Below are 20,063 nucleotides of genomic sequence, written 5' to 3'. Positions count from 1 at the left end.
TGTATGAATGCACTTCCAGCATAGCAGAAGTGTTCTTCAGTCTGACACACATCCACCTCCACATTGTGACCTTCTGAACAGTGTGTTCTTTCAGCGCTAAGCACGCCTAATGGCAGCTCTCTGCTGCCGTACAGTTGTTCAAGGCCCTTTCAGGACGATGACCGCACAAGTGGCATGACGTCACATTAAAAAAGACCTCCTTTCACACCAGGCGAGTTGGGCAAATGTCAATGATTTCTACTTCGGCTGAAAGAGGCACTGTCCTCTGCTCTCCATTGTCGGTGAGTGTCTTTTAATGTGTATTTTTTTTTTTTCAAAAAAAGATGTAGAGAGAAATGTTAGCAAAACTTTAGTCCTCTGTGCAAGTAGGGTGAGGAGGCCAACAATCCTCCCCAATGCACACCGCACACCGCCAGCCTCACAGAGAGAGGCTCACTCCCTCAGCTGCCTATCTACCCACTTCTCTGGCTGCCGGTCTGGATGGTTGGCTGGCTGACTCCCCTCCTCCCTTTTGGCTGTAGTCAGCCAGAGTGTGTGGCTGTGTGATGGGGTGCTAAATTAAAGCAGGTGTCTCTCCCACTTGTTCTTGTGGATGAACAGAAATCATCACTCCCATCACCGACCCCCCCCCCCATCTCCTACCCTTCCTCCCTTCCTCTCACACTCCTCTCTCTCTCTCCATCTCACTTTCTTTCTCTCTCACTTTCTCTCTCCATACCAGCTGGGGACTGTTGGAGCAGGCTGCTCCCCAAAGCCCAATGCAATTGCCCTGTTATTGTCCACTCATCTGCCTCTCCTGAGGAGAGGACTATGCGTGAAGGGTGTGTGTGTGTGTGTGTGTACACAGTGTGTGGGGGGGAGTATGTGGGTTGTGCATAATGAGTGTGCCAGTATATGACTACATGGCTGTATGGTATGTGTTGTCCTGTTTGAGGCGGTGCAGTTCCAGTGTGTGTACACACTGTGGTAGGTGTGAGCCTTTGTATGTCAGAGACAGGAGGTGTAAATAAAGATCTGATGTGCACAGGTTGCACGTGTGTAGGCATAGGTACTTATAGATATGTGTGTGTGTGTGTGTGTGTGTGTGTAGGTGTGTGTGTTGGTGTGTGTGTGTTGGTGTGTGTGTGTGTGTGTGTGTGTAGGTGTGTGTGTGTGTGTGTGTATGTGTGTGTGTGTGTGTGTGTGTGTACATAAGTGACTATCTAAGTGTGTACCAGAAGCTGAAGACACTTCATTTCACTTCAGCTGCAAAGCCACAAACACAAATAAAACAGACTTCTTCTCAGCTAGTCTTCTTCTCCTTCCGCTCCAACCCCCTCCGCCTCTTCTTTTTCCATCTTTCTCTCTCTCTCTCTCTCTCTCTCTTTCTCACACACACACACACACACACACACTTCTCCCCCTCAGCAGCGAGAAATACAGACGCTGTCAGCAGGATGGGAAGATTAGACGTGTTTGTGCACTTCTGCGCCATCATGTACCAGAATCCACTTCCTCACACTGACACAGAATGGCTCCATTTTTAACACAGTGTGCCCAGGCACCACAGTCACTATCACACTGTAGCAAGACGGGTTAGTCACTCAACTCCATTTCACAGGACAAATGTCAGTAAGTAAATGTCCGTCAGCAAATTTGGGTTGACAGTAAATTAACAACTGGATAAAAGAAGGAAAAAAGGGACACAATCTTAAACACATAGATACGTAAGTCGTCACACAGCTGAAGAAGCTCTGTTTGAAATATGTACAAAGATTAAAAATATCCATTTCATCTATCATCTTATATGAGAACATTAAAGGGACACCAGGTAAGCCTGATGCTTTTTCTCTAAGAAACTCCCCCTTCGCTTGGTCTGAAGCTCTTTTCCTTTTCTTTGCGTCTTCTGTCAAGGGTTTTTGCTGCTTTTATACACACGTTTGCAACAATCGCTAGCGTTTCGTTAGACTGCCTCTGTGCTGTGGATGCAGGATGTAAACTGATCCTGCTTCGGTCGGCGGGTACGATACACTGAACTTGCAAGCGGGATATTCTTCCTACAGGCAGTATGGGCGGGCGAGAGAGTCTTCATTCGCCCTGTAACGAGTCATTTAACCATATACCGACTTACGAAGATGAGTAATTAACACGAAAACGTTGCCTGGTGTCCCTTTAAGAAACTGGTTAGCTCATGTTGCAGCCATGCTTGAGCTCGTCAGCCATCTCTGGTGGAGTAAAACAGGAGTGAGGGGGAGAAGTATTAATATCCTGCCATCACCACAGAGACAGCATGACAGAGGCACAGTCAGGACATCCGGCCTGCGAATCTGCACAGCGCCAGGTTATTAATCACCCTCTCGCCCAGTTTTGAGTAATTACCCTGCAGGAACAGCTCCAACATACACACACACACACACACACACACACACACACACACACACAGGCAGGTACATGCACACACACAGAAGCGCACATGCACACACACACACACACGGTGCACGCACGCATGCATGCACGCACGCACATGCACACATACACACACACACACGCCGCACGCACACATGCACACACACACACACATCATTAATACACACACACACATTTCATAAATATACTTTAACACACACTATTCACATAAAATACTCATTAATTCAAAACTAAGGACATAAAATCAAAAATGAGCTCACATATAGTCAGATGTTATAAAGAACATGTTCTGCATGATATCATTTTCTTGTTGTCGCTCTCTCTCTCTCTCTCTCTCTCTCTCTCACATGCACACACACACGCACACACACGTCAAAAACTTCCCCAATGACCTCCAAACATATTTCCGAGGCACGGGCCAGGTCACGGAGCCCTCCCGCCCGGGCCCCATTTCAGAGGGAGGGGAGAGACAGGCTGTCCAGTGCTGATGAAGCCCTCCACCCGTCCTCATTCATCAAAGCCCACGCCACGTATTAATTATTCCCCACCTTCAGGCCTACAGCAGAGGACACGCTCACCACCACCAGCACCCCCAGCACACCACGCTGGAGAGGGGTGGAGAGGAGGCCCCAAACCCCAAAAAATCAAACCCTCACAGCCACCACAAGCCTTCACAAACAGGCAGGGAGAAGGAACAGCAGAGGGAGGGGAGGTGTGTGTAAAACACAGGTGAGTGTGTGGGTGTGTAGGTCAAAGAGTGAGCGTGTATAGGCAATGTCTTTGTATGTGTGTATGTGTGTGTGTGTGTGTGTGTGTGTGTGTGCGTGTGTGTTCAGAGCCATTTCCTTCAGAAAATATTAAGAGTGTGGTGTTTGGTGGTAATTACCACCTAGCTAAAGCTGTTAGGTTCTCTGTCAGGGCGACAGTCAGCGTGCACTCCAACATGCTACCATAATAGAGATTGTCTCTCCGTCTGCTCACACACACCCCCCAACCTCACTTTACACCCACCTAAACACACACACACACACACACACACACACACACATACACACACATACACACACACCAAACCTTTTAATGGCTCAAGGTGGATGACTTCGAAGGGAGGAAAGGGGGGGGGGGGGGCGTGCTGTTTGAGCAATGACACAAGATTAAGGTCGCCTCCATTGACCTTGCCTGGTCGCACAGTTATGAGCTAACTCTGCCAAACGATGCATTTGCCATCCTCTCTCGGCATCCCCCGCACGTTCATTTGTAGGACGTGGCGCTCCGGAGCCTCTCGTTTGTTCTTCTCCTCTTTTTGTGTTCGTCGAGATGAGAGCGCTCACTTAATGCGAGCGCAGCAAAGATAAAAGAGTCATTATTGGTAACGGGCACTGCCATACGTTCGGCCAATTAATTAAGCCTTTTGCTGTAACGAACATCAGATGTTGGGACCACTCCTCCACGCGCCTTTGGGCGAAAGAGCTATAAAAGAGAAAGCAAACGATGTGTGGAGAGCAGGGGCAAATCCACCAATGAGGACAGTTAATTGATCTTCATTAGCTTAATTAGGGCAGTAATGAAGCTGTGGAGACACAGAGAAGGCCCTGCTCAGCCAAAAGACTCCTCTCCCCCTGGAGGGATTCAGGGACCGACCTTGAGTCAAGCCAGAGACAGGGGAAGGAGAGAGAGAGAGAGAGAGCGAGAGGGAGGCAGAGAGAGAGAATGAGAGAGAGAAAGAAAGAGAGATGAAGGTAGATGGAGAGAGAGAGACAGTAAGGGAAGTGTGTCAATGGGACTGGGAGAATGAGAAGCATGGGTGGAAGTCTGACAGAATGTTTCTTTCATAACAAAATAGTGTGTTTGTCTTGGATGCTTGATCTCTTTTTCTCACATACACACACCCATATACAAATACACAAACACACACACACACACACACACACACACACACAGTCCAAAACACACAGAAGAAACCACATGCTTGAACACACAAAGTGCAGTGGTATCACTTCTCAGAGGGTGTTGACATGTTTTTATCTGCATGAGAGGTCTCAGTTCGCTCACCTCTGAATAAACATCACAGTCACAGGAGGAATAAAGGCAGAGATGCATAAATAGATGTCAAGAGAAAGAGAGAAAAACTGACAGAAAACTCACACCCTCCGCTCTCGCTGCATAGTGACCTCCTACTCTCTGCTGGGCACGGGTGACAGGGTGTCACTCGCCTGTCGCCATGGTGACGCACCACACCCGCACGTCATGCGCTGCAATCTGACCTCAAAGGAACAGCATGCAAATAAGGCGGGGTTGAGCTCTCAACAGCGGCGGTAAACTCATTGGATCAGCAACGTGTCCGTCAACAGAGATCTTTTGGATGTCTGGATTGATGCACCTGGCCGTCTGGTCCAGCCACAAATGCAAATGCACACTGGGAAACCAACAACACACATCTCTCCTCCATGAAAAATGTTCCCCAACCATAATCTCTGCGATAGCAGAAAGCTACATCAGAAATCCAATAGAAGAGTATAGCGCATCCACTCCACTCCACTCCACTCCAACTGTCTTGTCAGACAAACTTTTCTGCCGCGTTACAAATGACTAACTTTAGTTGTACACAGCCCACACAGTGAGGGAACCAGTGCTGGATGTTCCGTAAGTGATGGGGCGCATTAAGAAATTTGCTGGCTCTTTGGTAGGTAGAAAAAGAAAAAAAAAATCTCTCCCAAGGTGTCAGCTTTGATTGGCTGTCAACACGGCAAGACCAGGCCTGACGTGGGCTGCGGCTGAATGGGGCGACACTGATGGATGGTTGTATTATGGGAAATTGTCGGAGGCTGGCGCATGTAAATCCACAGAGAAGTGAGGTGAGCGGAACAAGCCAGGTTAACTTCTCATTTCCCCCATCAATCCCGCCGGGAGCAAAACTCGATTAGATACCGTGGGAAGGTGGGAAGGAGGGAAGTTTTTTAGCTAAAAAACAAAATCTGGCCTCCCGTTGAGCTGGGAATAGGGGCAGGGTGGCCTATTTGCATTCAAAATTTAATGAGGCGGGCTGTCAATTAATTTCTGCCATAGCACCATAGCAAAATCAACCTCTCTTATTGCTTTTTATGTGTGAGTGTGAGTGTGTATATGTGAGTGTGTCTGTGTGTGTGTGTGTGTGTTGATATTGAATGCATGCAATCATGTGTGTATACGTGCGCTCCCTAACGAGCCACTTCTTTATCAGACTAGGTAATCTGGGAGTCAAAGCCTCCTCAACAAGCCTGGACATGCTGTCTCCCCACGTGGGCTGCACTAGGAGGCCCTTCACAAGAAAACCCGCTGTGCCTCAAGTACCTCCACAGAATACCACAGCAGCAGCAGCAGCAACAACACCAACACCATCAAGATGCAGCTCCATCCATGTGCTGAGGGTAGTAATTAACACCAGTCTCCCTCTCATCGACTTTGACTTAGCGGAGACGTCGCGCAGAATTAAACGCTTTTCGAGTGACGTGGCTGGAGCATTTCTTCCGACAAGACTTTCTCGCCCTGCTTTCTTCCTCCAACACAAGCGGCCCTAATCCCACAGATAACCTTTAAGGACAAACAGGATTTGTGGTAATGCACCGCCCAAATTCATAACCCACGCTTCACAAAGGTGTGGGGGGGGTTGCAGGGGTGCAGTGGGGACATTTGAAGAGGCTGAGCAAGACACAATACAAAACTCATTTCATAAGGGCACAGTTTCCTGCAGTCACAGCAATGGCTTCGCAACTAGGACGCAGAGGGACAAAGAGAGAGTAAGAGAATTTGCTGGGGGATAAAGACGGAAGTGTTTTTATTTTCTCTTTTTTGGTCACAGGTGAGCTCGACTGGTTTAACAGCTGAAGCACTCCCACACGCCAGTGCAGCACAACTTGGGGCTAGAGGCCCGATTCTCTCGGGCATGTGACCGCCCGTTCTGCTTTTTTCCGGTTTGTGCTCAGAATATGATCGCTCGCTTTCATTTGTACTTACCGAGAGGAGACACAGGAGACACATTTACTCTCACAGCAGGAGGTGTTGATTGTGTGTGTGTGTGTGTGTGTCTGTGTGTCTGTGTGTGTGTGTGTGTGTGTGTGTGTGTGTGTGTGTGTGTGTGTGTGTGTGTGTGTCTGTGTATGTGTGTCTGTGTGTGTGTGTGTGTGTGTGTGTCTGTGTGTGTGTGTGTGTGTGTGTGTGTGTCTGTGTGTGTCTGTGTGTGTGTGAGAGAGAGAGAGAGAGGGAGAGATAGGAGGGAGGTAAGGCTAAGTATTTAGATGGAGGAGAGAGACACTTATTTGTTCTTGGTGATCAGATGCACTTCGGGGAACGAGTAAGTACCATTTATTTTAGACAGCATGAGCTAACTGAGAATGAGTCTTGTCTATGAGTTTGTGAGTGGGTGACCGTGTGTGTGTGTGCATGTGTGTGCGTGTGTGTGTGTGTGTGTATGTGTATGTGTATGTGTGTGTGTATGTGTGTGTGTGTGTATGTGTGTGTGTGTGTGTGTATGTGTGTGTGTGTGTGTGTATGTATGTGTGTGTGTGAATGTGTGTGTGTGTTTGTGTGTGCGTGCGTGCGTGCGTGTTCAGCATGCTGACCTTGCTTTTGTCGTACAGAGCGTGGTTGTCCAGCAGCATCCCCCTCTCCAGCCGGGCAAATCGTCTCAGGTCCCGCTCAAACTGCTGCAAACCCACAAGAGTCAACATGGACACTTAGTGCCAGACAACTGCAAAGATAAACACGGCAACAAATTCCTCCACCAAACTCTCCCCTGTCTGTCCCTGGCCCCTTACAGAGTAATCTCCATTATATAGTATGTCTGCTATTAACATGCGTCGAGTCTCGGTGCGCTCCGCAGAGATGGTTTGTTTATATCGCTGTTTGACACTAATCTCAGTGGAAAATTCATTCCATTAACCTGCAGTGGTTCTGCCTCTGTTCTATCAGGACATTATTCTCACTCAGCTTCCCTGCAGTGGACACCTTACTTCTTTTGTGAGTGTGTATGCATGTGTGTATGTATGTGTGCGTGTGGGTATGTTTAGGTGTTTGTGTTTTGTGTGTGTGTGTGTGTGTGTGTGTGTGTGTGTGTGTGTGTGTGTGTATATGTGTGTGTGTAGATAGATAGATAGATACTTTGTTGATCCCCAAGAGGAAATTCAAGTGTGTGTGTGTGTGTGTGTGTGTGTGTGTGTGTGTGTGTGTGTGTGTGCGTGTGTGTGTGTGTGTGCACGTCTAAGCATGTGTGCTCCACTACGTGCACCATGCTGTGTTTTCCAGTTAATGGCAGTCTGCGCTTATATAACCTTACAACAATTTCGCCGTTCCTCCTCTACTCACTGCAGATCAGCCTGTGTTATTTACTGTGTCCAGCCTCGGGTCACTGCGTGTCAGCAGCGTCCCAGCCTTCCAGGCATTGTGGGATATCTCTCCCAGGAGGACTAAGAGCAGGGCCGAGGGTGGGAGGTGTGTGTGTGTGTGTGTGTGTGTGGGGGGGAGAGATATGTGGGGGCTGTTATAATCACAGCTGTCAGACAGAAGCATGCAGGGGCCGCTACCAAGCGGTTACAGAGGGCATAAGTGGCGCGGTGGCACTTGTGAGCTGCCAGGGCATCTGTAAACGCCCGCATCTAACTCCACCTGTCAGCTGCTGTGTCCGGAGAGTGGAGCCTGCTGTGTGTGTGTGTGTGTGTGTGTGTGTGTGTGTGTGTGTGTGTGTGTGACTGCAGAGAGCCAGAGCAGGGACATCCTGTTTCAGAACCCTATTTCAGAACTAAATGCATCTGCAGCTGTGGACAGTGGCCTATTTCTGCACAAGTACAATTCCATTTAGTGCAGGTGTGTGTGAGTGTGGCTGCGCATGGTTGCATAGTATGTTTTTGAGGTTAATTTGGTGCGCGGTAGATTCATGCCACTGAGTCAACAAGACACAGTGTTGACATTATTAGGTTACTTCAGACACAAAGTTTCAAATCACCTCTACCTTTTTCCATTAGTCTATGTTATGTAAGTAAAAAATTCAGCATGCAAAGTCAGATAGATAGATAACTGGTTCTTGCAAGCATTCTCTGGCATTTAAGTCACTGAAAGCTAGTGGCAAGCTCCCTTTGCTAGTCAGCTAGTTAATGTTAGGTGTGCCCACCTCTTTTTTTACCACTACACCCCTCATTCTTATGTGTGATACATTGACAGGCCAATCACAATGCAGAATTCTTCACAGAGGAACCACATTAAACGGTCTTTGTTCAATTGTGATAATCCATTTTCAAATTTACAGAACTACTAAAAGATCTATGATTAGCAAAGGTTCGTATCAGAACTTGAGCCCCTGATCTACAGTTTGAACGTGAAAAACAGTTCTCACTTAGCCTGGGTTTTCCCATGCTTCCTTACGCGCGCAATTTTATTCACGCTGCTAGGCAGCCTGGATACCATGGACTTCCATTTCAGCTCAAAGAAGGAACCAATCACAGAACGGAGGGGGGACAGCAAGACGATGACGACACACTGAAGCGGTTATGAGCTACGTACAGACGCATTTGATAGACATTCGTAGCACCCAATAAACTGCTCTGGGCATTCGTAAACCATGTTTCAAATACGAGAAAATGAACGTGTAGTTCCCAGACCCCATCTCAATGAGATTAGGTCTGACGTTGAGCCCCTGATCTACAATTTGAAGGTGAAAAACAGTTCTCACTACACCCTCTGTTAAGATCCTTTTTTACATTTAGTTTTTACATTCCCATGGGCCTCTTACCGTGGACCCACTCCAGCCCAGGAGAGTGTAGGCAAACCGGTCAGCCGGCGGAGCCACCAGATCCAGACGCACCGCCCTCCAACCCCTGCGGTCATCCTGGTCACATGACAGAGCGCCGTCCTGGACCGCCTCGGCATTCAGCTGGATGATCAAGAAGCATTTTGGGTAACGGTCCATGGCCTCGAACCTCCGGCAGGGCATTCGGTTGCCGTCAAAGGTGGATTCCTGGTACTCCGTGTACAGCAGAATGCCCTGACAAAACACAGGCAGAAGGAGTGCAAGGCTGTAAGGTTCACTGCATCATTTAATGCGTGCCCTTTTGCACAGACGATTACACAAGAATGTCTGGGCGCAGACAAGTCTAAGCGTGGAACACCAAGGAGTTCTCTGTGGCATTCCAGACATTCTGCAGTTCCACTCTTACAGTGCAGCTGGGGAAGGTATCCACTGTCTGCCTGATGCTTTATTGTGTGATTACCATTACACAATGGGATTATCTTTTTATATTAGAGTACAGAACATAAGGCTGGGCAGGCAATGGAGCAGATACAGTGATAATGAATACGTGGTGTGTGTGTGTGTGTGTGTGTGTGTGTGTGTGTGTGTGTGTGTGTGTGTGTGTGTGTGTGTGTGTACAGTATGTGTGTGTGTGTGTGTGTGTGTGTGTGTATGTGTGTGTGTGTGTGTGTGTGTGTGTGGGTGGGTGTATGCTTACGCTTGTCAATAGCACCACCACCAATTTCAGTAAAGTGAAGAGCACAAATGCACAAAGAGCAAAATATCATGTTTGTGAGTGTGTGTACTGTATATAGGAGTGTGTGAGTTGGGCCAGCAAAAGAGAGCAGTCGATGCTGAGAGAGATGCTGAGAGAGACAAAGAAAGGAGACAGTCGGTCAGTCAGTGGCGTCCAGGGAACAGAGAAGAGGCTCCAAATTGATTTCCTCTGGGCTGGTCCCGGCCTGATTATTCCTCAGGCCTGATCTGGGGGAGAGAGAGAGAGAGCTAAGGCGATTAACATTACAAATTGTCAGTTTAATTCTAAACGGGCAATAATTGTTGATCCACCATGTCCCTTTCACAGGCCTTAAATCTGCTACAGCCAACCTAAAGAGGGTAATTGCAGACAGACTGATGGCTCTCACCCTTTTCGCCAGCCTAATGACCACTATGTGCAATTGTCGAGCATACCGTCTGAGTCAACCAATCACTTAAAACCTTCCTCAGCTCCACAGCTTCTATCTCATCCGTTCTCTTTTACACTTGCTTGCTCTCCTCCTGCCTCCCTCTGCTCTCTTACGATGCATTGCAGCATATATTTGTGTTGCCAAAGCAGTAACCATGACAGTAATAACAATAACAAGTCACACAAAAAAAACAAATAACTGTAAAAGTAGTACAAAAACAAAGTCTATAACAAGGGGGACATGATAGAAGAGTTTCCTGTGAGTAATAATCCTTTATCATCCCTCCGGCTATGGAAAGATCTTATATACCGAATGGGGACTAAAATCAACAGTCTCTCACATTTACAGCCCAGCCCATTAACCGTTTAGGAATCCATTCTGGTGAATATAGATTAATGTTGTTGGCTTTAAAGGAAGATATATCCCCCCTTTCTCTTGGGCTTAGCAGTCTGCCAATGGCCACATATAATGAATATTCTCTAGGCAGCCACATGTGTTGATCCTGAGTCCCTGATCCTGTACTCGAGGACTTGCCTCTGCTGTACAAGGACACATACAAATATTCTCCCAAATATTGGCCCCAGCGCAGCTTTATGTCATCCTCTGCTGTAAATAACTAAAGGATAGTAAGGAGATGGAGATATTGAATTGCATATCTGAACTACCTGAGTAGGAACTCTTAGCTTGTTCACGTTGATTCTTAACCACCTACCTCCTCCTCATATCCCCTCCAAACACACACACACACACACACACACACATACACACACACACTTCAACTAACTCTCATGCCATGACCCCACGTTGTAATTAACTCCCGTTAGCGCCGATATTCACATCGCCTCTGATGGAATTCCCCCGACCCCTGTCTCAGCGGGATCGGGTGGAGGTGCGCTTCTCGCGTGCAATTACAAGGAACATTTCGCCTCCCCATCAGCGCACGACAAGAGTCATCAGTCACACGGGCCCACTGCAGCAGCACCAGGGGCAGTCGCCGCCGATCTGCAGTGCATGGGAATGGCTTAGTGGTAAACCTTCAATCCTCCTGCTCTAACCCGCCATTACGGATGACTAATGATCTTATCAATCTCGATAGTCTACTCCGCTGTCTGACATCTAGATAATGAATGAAGTTTAAATGCAAAATCTTTATTTAAAGCTACAGTATGTAAGTTTTCAGGTTTGCTGTTCCTGAGTTCCAGAGTTTCTGAATCTAGCTCACTGGATAGCCCTTGTAAGACTACAGCGAATTTCCCTGAAACATTTCTGGCAGGCTTAGCCTTGAACCAATGACAAGCTCAAAGTCATGTACTGTCCATTTGTGGATGGACATGGGTGAGGTATGGAGGTGAATGGAAGGGATGGATAGCAATAATGAATCTTCTTAATTAGCATACCCATTTCATCCAACAGAATATCTTTGAAACAGACTGCAGTAAACTGTGGGTAAAAAGTCTTAAGAAGAGGAACAAAAACTTTACAACTATAGAATATGTCCATTCATAAACAAATAGCTTTGTAGATTATAAGTGTACAGCTCTTCTATTCTTTCTTTTTTCCTATGTAGTGGTGAGTACATTAATTGTAGTGAGCTCAATAATACCAAATTATGTTTTTTGTAATGTTGGTTGACTTTTCCATTCATTTGACCTGACATACATGCAAATTCAAACAGACATAAAGGACACACAATTTGTGATATATGCAAACATTGACATACAAAGGCAACACCAAAGCAAGATACAAAAACAAATTACCACAAAGAGGGAAATAAAGAATGAAAAAAGAAAGAGAAAGCAAGAAAGATAGAAAGAAAGAGCTTTGCAAATGCTAACTGAAAGGTCAGCAATTTCAAATTCATTTTTTCCATCTCCAGCTAATCTTTTCAAGTTGTCCGGCAAACAGCTGACACACTAGTGTGGCTCGACCCCCGGAGGACATCGGGAAGCGGCCGCAATTGGGAGTGCGCGACACGAGGCGCTCTGATCTAATGTCACCCTCTCCATGACTCGCGCACGCCAACTTCAAGCTCTGCCTTCAAGTCCCCCAGATTAATGCGTGTTAGCAGAACACGTTTGAAGCGTGTTTGACTCTGATTCGCAGCTTTGAGCCAACTGGTGAGACTGATTGCTGAAATTACCACAGCATGTGAGATCGTTATAGGGTGTGTGTGTGTGTGTGTGTGTGTGTGTGTGTGTGTGTGTCTGTCTGTCTGTCTCTTTCTGTCTGTGTATATATATGTGTGTGTGTGTGTGTGTGTGTGTGTGTGTGTGTGTGTGTGTGTGTGTGAGTGAGTGAGTGAGGGAGAGAGAGAAAGAGAGTTTATTTATGGGCGTGCTCTTGTAGGCCACAAGCTATTCTATGCTTCCTGAAAGAAATGGTCTTTCTACCACCTTTCCATTTCCATTTGATGTTAACGTAATAAACTGAAATCTGATCGTAGAGTAAGAATAACCAAACAAAATAATATTCATCACCTCAATACAAATACATCCATACTGCTCTCATACAAACAGTCTATGACACAAACTGACAAAGAAACACACAGGATTCCACACACATGCACACACACACACACAACTCATTGTTCATGTAACTTGCCCTACAGCTTTTCTGATGCCATCATAACCCCATCCCAGTGCTGTGGTTTATAGAGTCGCTGTTTTATCAAATCAAATGACCACCCACCATTTCCTCAGACAGCAGTCGTAGCCCCATCCTCTAATCTGCCATCGAGTCTCAGGACGTATCTGTGTCGTGAATCATGCCACTGGCAAGCCCGAGCTGCATCTCATCTGTCCCGCGTGTAAGCTGCTGGCTGACCTTGTCTCTGCACCCAAGTTATGCTTTCATAACCGCTGGGGAGATGGGGGGTGGGGTGGTAAAATGATGAAGCCCATTTTTACAAGGACATTTTCAGATGGATGTATTTTTACCATCCCGCAGGCCCTCCAAAAAGACAGGGGGTGGGGGAAAAGCAGGTGGAGTGAGATGAAGAAAGTTGTGGGTGATATTAAGGCTTGATGTCACTGCACCATCACCCCCACCCACACACAGACACACAGACACACACACACACACACGTATACAACTTTACACTCTCCTCCAGCACACTTCCCGTGGAGAGTGGTGGAAAGGGTGGGGGTGAAATGGTGGATGACAAGGTTACTCGCTTTAGTGGCGACCTCCGCTACCTGCACTTAATCAAGGGCTTCACACGCACGTGTCTGCTCTTGCCTCCTGGGACCCGAGCCTGGTGGCTGCACAGCTGGTGTGTTTTCATAACACCCTCCAGCAACCACACCTGCACTTTTGGCGGCGCGCGCGCGCGCACCGGGCTGAGTCGCAGATCTATGCGGATGTTTTCTAGCCACGCTACAGTAGTTAATGCGCTAGTACGGGGGAAAAAACCAGGGAAGGAGGGGATAATGGGTCCTGGGTGTATTTTTAAAACTGCAATGACAGCAGCGCTAGAGATGAAGAGAGCGAGTTGCGAAGAGAGCGAGAGTAACGAAGGAGGGAGGGAGAATAAAAAGAAAGAGTGAGAAGAGTGAGAGTGAGGCACTAGCAGTTTAGAATCGGGGCCCAAGCATTTCATCAAAAGCCTCCTACTCATTATTTTTCCCTGCACTTATCGACCTCTTGGGTGGGGGCTGGTGGCAAACAGTAACCCCACAGCCCCCTCAACTAGTCTTTCTCTTTTTCGTTTGCATTCCCAAGGTATCTGCCCAACTATTAACCAGAAACTGCTATGCAAAATGATCCAGCAGGGGAAATACTTTTTAAAAAATATGTCCTATGCTGCACTTTTTTCCTTCACCTTTTAGAATTATACAGTGACCTGTTAAAACATAATATGTTAATGACTCCCTCTCTTACTCATCAAGAATCAGTAGCATCACCACCGTCTGTGGACAGTGGGCCTCCCCCCCTACACCAGCTCTTTTTTTATTAGCTTGCAGTGGATTGTGAACATGCTGCAGAGGTCCCGAGGGCACGATACACTGCCAGCGGGCTAGATCGGCTCTCTAGAGGATACTCACCTGCCCAGGGATGCTTCCTGCCACAAAGCCTTTCAATATAACAGGCCATTTACCAGGACATGCTGTAGGTGTACAGACACATAAGGTGCGGAAGACTGCTCTACTTTGTACCCCTTTCTCCACACATCTGGTGACTACCTGAAAAACTTGGTCCTCTCAAAACTTCTGTCCTTAGCCTCGGTTGCCTGAGTCTGTCGAGTATGACTCTTTCCATCTTTCAACCTGAAAACTCGAGTCATTTTCTCTTCTCCACCTCCTCAATCCCCAGCTCTCCACCCTTGAATTTGTACCCCTTAATACCGATCTCAACTTCCGCCACAGAATTGCTTTGGGCTAAATTCAGTGCTCTGTCCAGAGGAACCAATTTCAGTGTTGAGGAAACCTGCATCAACAAACTCTTATTTGTGGAAAATCTATGAAAAACCTTTTGCTTTTTGGGTGCAAATCTGGTAGTAGCCCTCAAGAATACTATATTTCTATTTTTCCCACTGTAAGAGTGCACCTTTGAAGTTGACCGTTCAATCATCTATCTTGCTCCCTCAACTCCAGAGCAGGCCCACAAAGGAGCCTGAGCTGAGTTAGGACAGGAAGACGGATAGAGAAGAACAGGCCGAGAGTTGCAGATAGAGTGAAAAGAAAGCTGGAAGACCTTTAGACCGACGTACCGTCTGCCAAGCAGAAAATAAGAAAAGCATTTAGCTGCTAAAAATAGAATGACTGACACAAAGCAGCAGGCACATCATGGACTGTGGCTCCTGTATTTAATGCTGAACCGACATTTTGTTATGTTCACATTACATTTATATATGTGTTAGAAGTTATTAGAGCTGACACATCCTTATTGAGGAGAGAAGAGCCCTGCCATTCCTGAAGGGGTCAACAAAGCATGTTTTTCCCCCCTGCTTTTGTTCTTAGAGTTGAGAAAAGCACTCAAGGCTCTGTGAGCCTGTTTATCACAAGCGTTTGATGTTCTGACCTATTTAAAGAATAATGACAGTGGAAGTGTTTTTCTATTAGGAGCAAGAACAGCGCCTTGCTCCACCACATACGTACGCACACAGATACGCATGCACCCGCACACACACACACGCACAGACGCACGCACGCACACACACACACACACACCCAACTGTTCACTCTAGCATACAAAAATGCACAGCAATTAATCCATACATGCACACACTAACACATACACACACATAACATACACAAATTTAAATAAATGTATACCAGCACACAAAAACACTTGCAACACAAAAGCATACAGTAAAACACAAACAGTTAGTACAGTAGCTTTATAAACACACTGATCACATCCAACTCCTTGATATTTGATAGAATGGGAGCATATCCTTCTGCCACCCATTACTTATTATTATTCCAGGCACTTGAGCCTTGGCTGTTGATCTGCTTTCATCTCCATAAGACAGTACCCTCAAGACCCCAGCAATCAATATTTTAAAAAAGAAACACATTTTATTCCCAGAGAGAGTGGATGAGAAGGGGGCAAAGGGCTGCTTAGGTTCATCTTCCCCCTTCATTCATGCCTGCTCCATCCAAAGTAGCAGATACAATTCCAGATAATGACAAGACTCAGGCTTTTTCCAGTGTTTTATCCTTAAGACAGTCTGACATGCCAGCAATCTGCATTGCCAGATACGGCACAAATTCTGATATCACTGTTTCCATAGGTGTTCCCCTCTAATGATGCCCTCCATTATGCACTCAGTGGTGTATTATAAGGAGGACGTGCAGTTAAGCTGTGTCACCTGGGCACCTGGTGGGCATATTTTTTACATTATGTGTGCAGCACGGCCATCACACTCCAGCGCTCATTATTGTAGCGCACATGCTCCGGCGATTAGAGTGTATGTGTGGGGGCAGTGCTGATCCTATGCATCCTTGAATGCATATAGGACATAAAGTACCACCACAACCTTTGAATAATGCAGTGGTAATGCATTCACAAGCACCCGTGCAACTGTAAATAGACCTTGCGTGTAGTGCAACTGCTGTGCAGCAATTATTGAAATGGAATGCACTCTATGAATATGAGAGTGCTATTCCCTGTACCTGCTACATCATACATGTATCAGGTTTGAAGGGTGTGCTGTTTGTTTGCTTTTCATTCCAATAAGGGACTTCAATACGCGTTCAGCATTCAGGCAGCATTCAGACTTACTTGGTAGTTGAGCCTGTCTATCACACGGAGCAATAGCCCTTCTTCGCTTCCAACCTCAGGTGTGGTCAGTATGTAGTCCACGTCATGGCCAACCTCCTTCCCCCTGCAGACAAGAGACCAAAAACCAGACTGTCACTCACAAACCCTGCATGCGCAAGAGCAACCTCACATCAGCGTACAGGCCCAAAACGATGGATGTACTTAGTCACACTTGTTGGGTTAATCAAGAGAGAAGGCTCGTGTCTGGGCATAGGGATGCTGCCAGGGAAGTGGCGCGTATGGGTATAATAGCAGCGGATGGATTTTTTCCCTCCCATTGTTCCAACAGCCAATTTGTCATGTGTCATTAGGTCCACCAGTCTGAGCTCCTCCGAAGTCGTCTTGAGCTTTATGAGATTGCGAGCGTCTAGGCTGGGATTATGGTAATAAAAATGCCAGAGACTCCACTGCGGAAGAGCAATGCATGAGAACAAATACTAAATCTGCTCATCCAAAGTCAGGCGTCCACTGAGTCTCCTTGTCATGCAAAATGTCTTGATAGAAAGCAAAACAAAAATCATTTTGCTACTCTTATATTAGTTCCTAATTGTTCCTAATATTTAGTAGGAGTGTGATTCATAAAAAAATGAAAAAAGGAATTATGGGATCGATTTGTATGGAGGGCATGTAATGTTCGGTTGTTGCTTCACTGAACAGCATTTAAACTTGGCCATTTATCACACACACACACACACACACACAGAGTGAATGAGTGTGAGACAGAGACATTGCACAATGTGTGCACAAACAACAAAGGGAGCAAATATACTTCTCTGCCTTTGATATGCAGAGCAAAGGTATGGAGTTAGCGAAGCAGATATCTCAGTGAGAGGCCGAACTGAACTGCCTGAAACCTTAAAAGCTCGGAGAGGATGTTAATCAATCAGTGTCTCCCCTAAAGGCTCAGTGATTTCCTTTCAGACGTTTTTCTCACATTGGCCTCGCTGGCCTCTCACAGACCGTTGCGATGCGCTCACCACAGGCACCGAGCCACATTCTCATCAGAACTCTGACTCCAGACAAAAAAAAAAAGATATGTACAGAAAAAAAGAAGGGAAGAAAAATAGTGTTTAAAAATCATGGGAACCCATAAGAGTTTCAGAAGCTCAGATGGCACAATAGAGTCCACTGTATTAGACATGAAAGGGCCAGAGAAATGCCCCAATACAATGAGAATGCACCCAGGCTGCTCAGGCGGGATTAAGGGATAAACTGTCACACGTTTTTGATCCCGCCGGTCCTGAAGGAAGGCTAGCTAGCCGCCGCCACCGCCACTGCCTCCACAACCTGGACTCTAGGTGGGGCTCTGTGGGGCTAAGCTAACCACCCCCTGCTGAAAAAAAGAAACGCTGGCGTTGTTTTTATTGGGCTGATCGGCAGGCCTTTGATGGGAGTCCAGGGGCGGAAGAGTGAATGGGTGCAGAGCCTCCCCATCTCACGGTTAAGAGCACAGCAAAAGAGAGAACAAATGGCTCCAGTATTGCAACGACTCAGGGTGTAGCGCAGAGGTGCGTTTGATCTCCACCAGCGCTGCCACTGCTGTGCAACAGTGAACGTGACAGGGCATTAAACAAGGAAAAGAGAGTGACAGAACAAGAGAGAGAGGGGGGGGGAGAGGCGAGCCACTGCCTGTCTAGCCCCGTGGTCAGTGGAGGTCACAGCATGAATAATTCAGACGAGGGGAAAAGTGTGATCATGGCCATTACAATGCAGTAAAGCAGACTAGCTCTATCGGGTTTGCTTAGCATACCGAGGACAGAAAGTCAGTCAAAAGTTGGCTATAACAGTATTGGTTGTATAGGGTGTCTATTCAGTTCAGATGATGAGTTCACACAAGTTAAGATGGTTTTTAGATATTTCCTTTTCACAGTCACAGAGTGGTACTGGTACTTACTAATTAAAAAGCAATACCATGGCAAAAACATATATATTTATCTTACAATGGTTTGGTTTGTAATTGCAATAGGCTTGTTGAATGGTAAAACTTGCCCAGCCACCAACTTCATACATAAACCAAGAACTTTCAGTTGTACTAAAATAACCCTGCGTCATATTTACACGAGTGAGCCATTTATCTAAAAGCATTTTGAAAGCAAAATGGAGAACCAGACGCCTCATATATGTCAGCTCTTCCGTTTTGAGCAGAGGCTGAATCAAAGCTATCACAGTTCTGTCAGCTGCTTGAAAACTAAAGCGGCGGTGGCACACGCAGCGGAGAGATGTGCCAAACAAGACTGTGAAGCTTGGACGAGCATGAACAATATCATCAAACTTCGGCAGAACTTCAACCAAAGAGTAGCAGTGAAAAGATAATAAAAGAAACACAATAGAAGAGTCATTCGTATTAGGGGCCTACAGCAACAGCAGCATCAGGTATTTGATGTTCTTATTCGTGGACCATGGCAGATGTCCTTGTAATTAAAGCGTGAACATGATTGGTCCCCTTAAAACACAGACTCTCGCGGGACAGATACCTCTGCACTGTGCTCATCCCCTCCAGCCTTTTCTTTTTTAACACACTGGGTACTGTTAAAAATGGCTTTTATTTCTCTGGCTGCACATAAGTGTTAATTAGTGCACCGTACAGTTCAGTGCTCCCGTGAATAGATTCAGTCGCTCAGAATTCACCTTGCCTCACAGACAGACAGATGGACCGTACAACGTCCTCCTCAGTGGACAGACGCAGGCGGAGGGTGTCCAGCATCCGGGACACATGTACTTCCATCTACCGCGCTGGCCCACTGCGTTTGTTTTTGGACAGGTTTCTAATTAGCGCAGGCAATAAGACTGGAGTTGACCCCCGTCGTGAGATTGCGAGACATAAGGAGACCGTCTCCAGGGCTCAATTTGCTGTGCTGGCAGAAAAAAGGCTCAAGTACACAACCCAATGTGTTTGTCCTTAATAGGAGGAATGGAATGTCGAGAGAATGCTCGTTCTAAATTAATAAATGTGTCATCTGCATAAATAGGGGTTTACGTGCAGTCAACTTGAAAGGAAAAGGGGGCTTGTTATTCAAACATGCGCCCCGTGAGTTAATTTGAAGTGAGGGCTCTATTAAAGCGAGCGTGGCAGCTTTGCACCAGGTAGTGCTGGCACTGGGCTTTTAGTCGCTTGGCGCATCATATATTCCCTTCTCTAAATCAACCCCAGTCAGCAAATAAGGGGAGGGAGGGAGAGAAGGAGGGAGAGAGAGGTGGGTGGTTCAGATGGGGAAGGCAACTGTGCTGTATGTCTTCCTTTGCAAAAAGGTGATGTTTTTATTTCTAATGGTAAAGCTTGACAACTTTGTGTGATCATTCAGCATTAAGCAGCCCTGTCACATCCCCCTACTGCCACTTCTTCTAGACGTCTGGTGCATCTCCTCCGAGATGCAGATTGATGGACTTTTCAAACGAAGCCACCAGGCAGGGGGTGGGGTGGGGTGTAGGGCAAAAAGCCATCATTCCCT

General features: G+C 46.6%; 1 protein-coding gene across 1 annotated transcript in view; it reads right to left on the bottom strand.

Annotated features, from left to right (window-relative positions):
* The window catches only part of dntt (deoxynucleotidyltransferase, terminal), a 77,629-nt gene that overhangs the window by 27,308 nt on the left and 30,258 nt on the right, over positions 1-20,063 (bottom strand). The window contains exons 8-10 of the mRNA XM_048270093.1: positions 16,576-16,678; positions 9,167-9,418; positions 7,005-7,088 (exon numbers count right to left, since the gene is read on the bottom strand). Of these exons, the coding sequence (XP_048126050.1) occupies positions 7,005-7,088; positions 9,167-9,418; positions 16,576-16,678 (439 nt within the window). The remainder of the gene's footprint in view (positions 1-7,004; positions 7,089-9,166; positions 9,419-16,575; positions 16,679-20,063) is intronic.

This window comes from Alosa alosa, chromosome 18, assembly GCF_017589495.1.
Source record: "Alosa alosa isolate M-15738 ecotype Scorff River chromosome 18, AALO_Geno_1.1, whole genome shotgun sequence".
NCBI lineage: Eukaryota > Metazoa > Chordata > Actinopteri > Clupeiformes > Clupeidae > Alosa > Alosa alosa.
The sequence above is the reverse complement of the archived record's forward strand: the minus strand, read 5'-3'. Positions and strand labels throughout refer to the sequence as shown.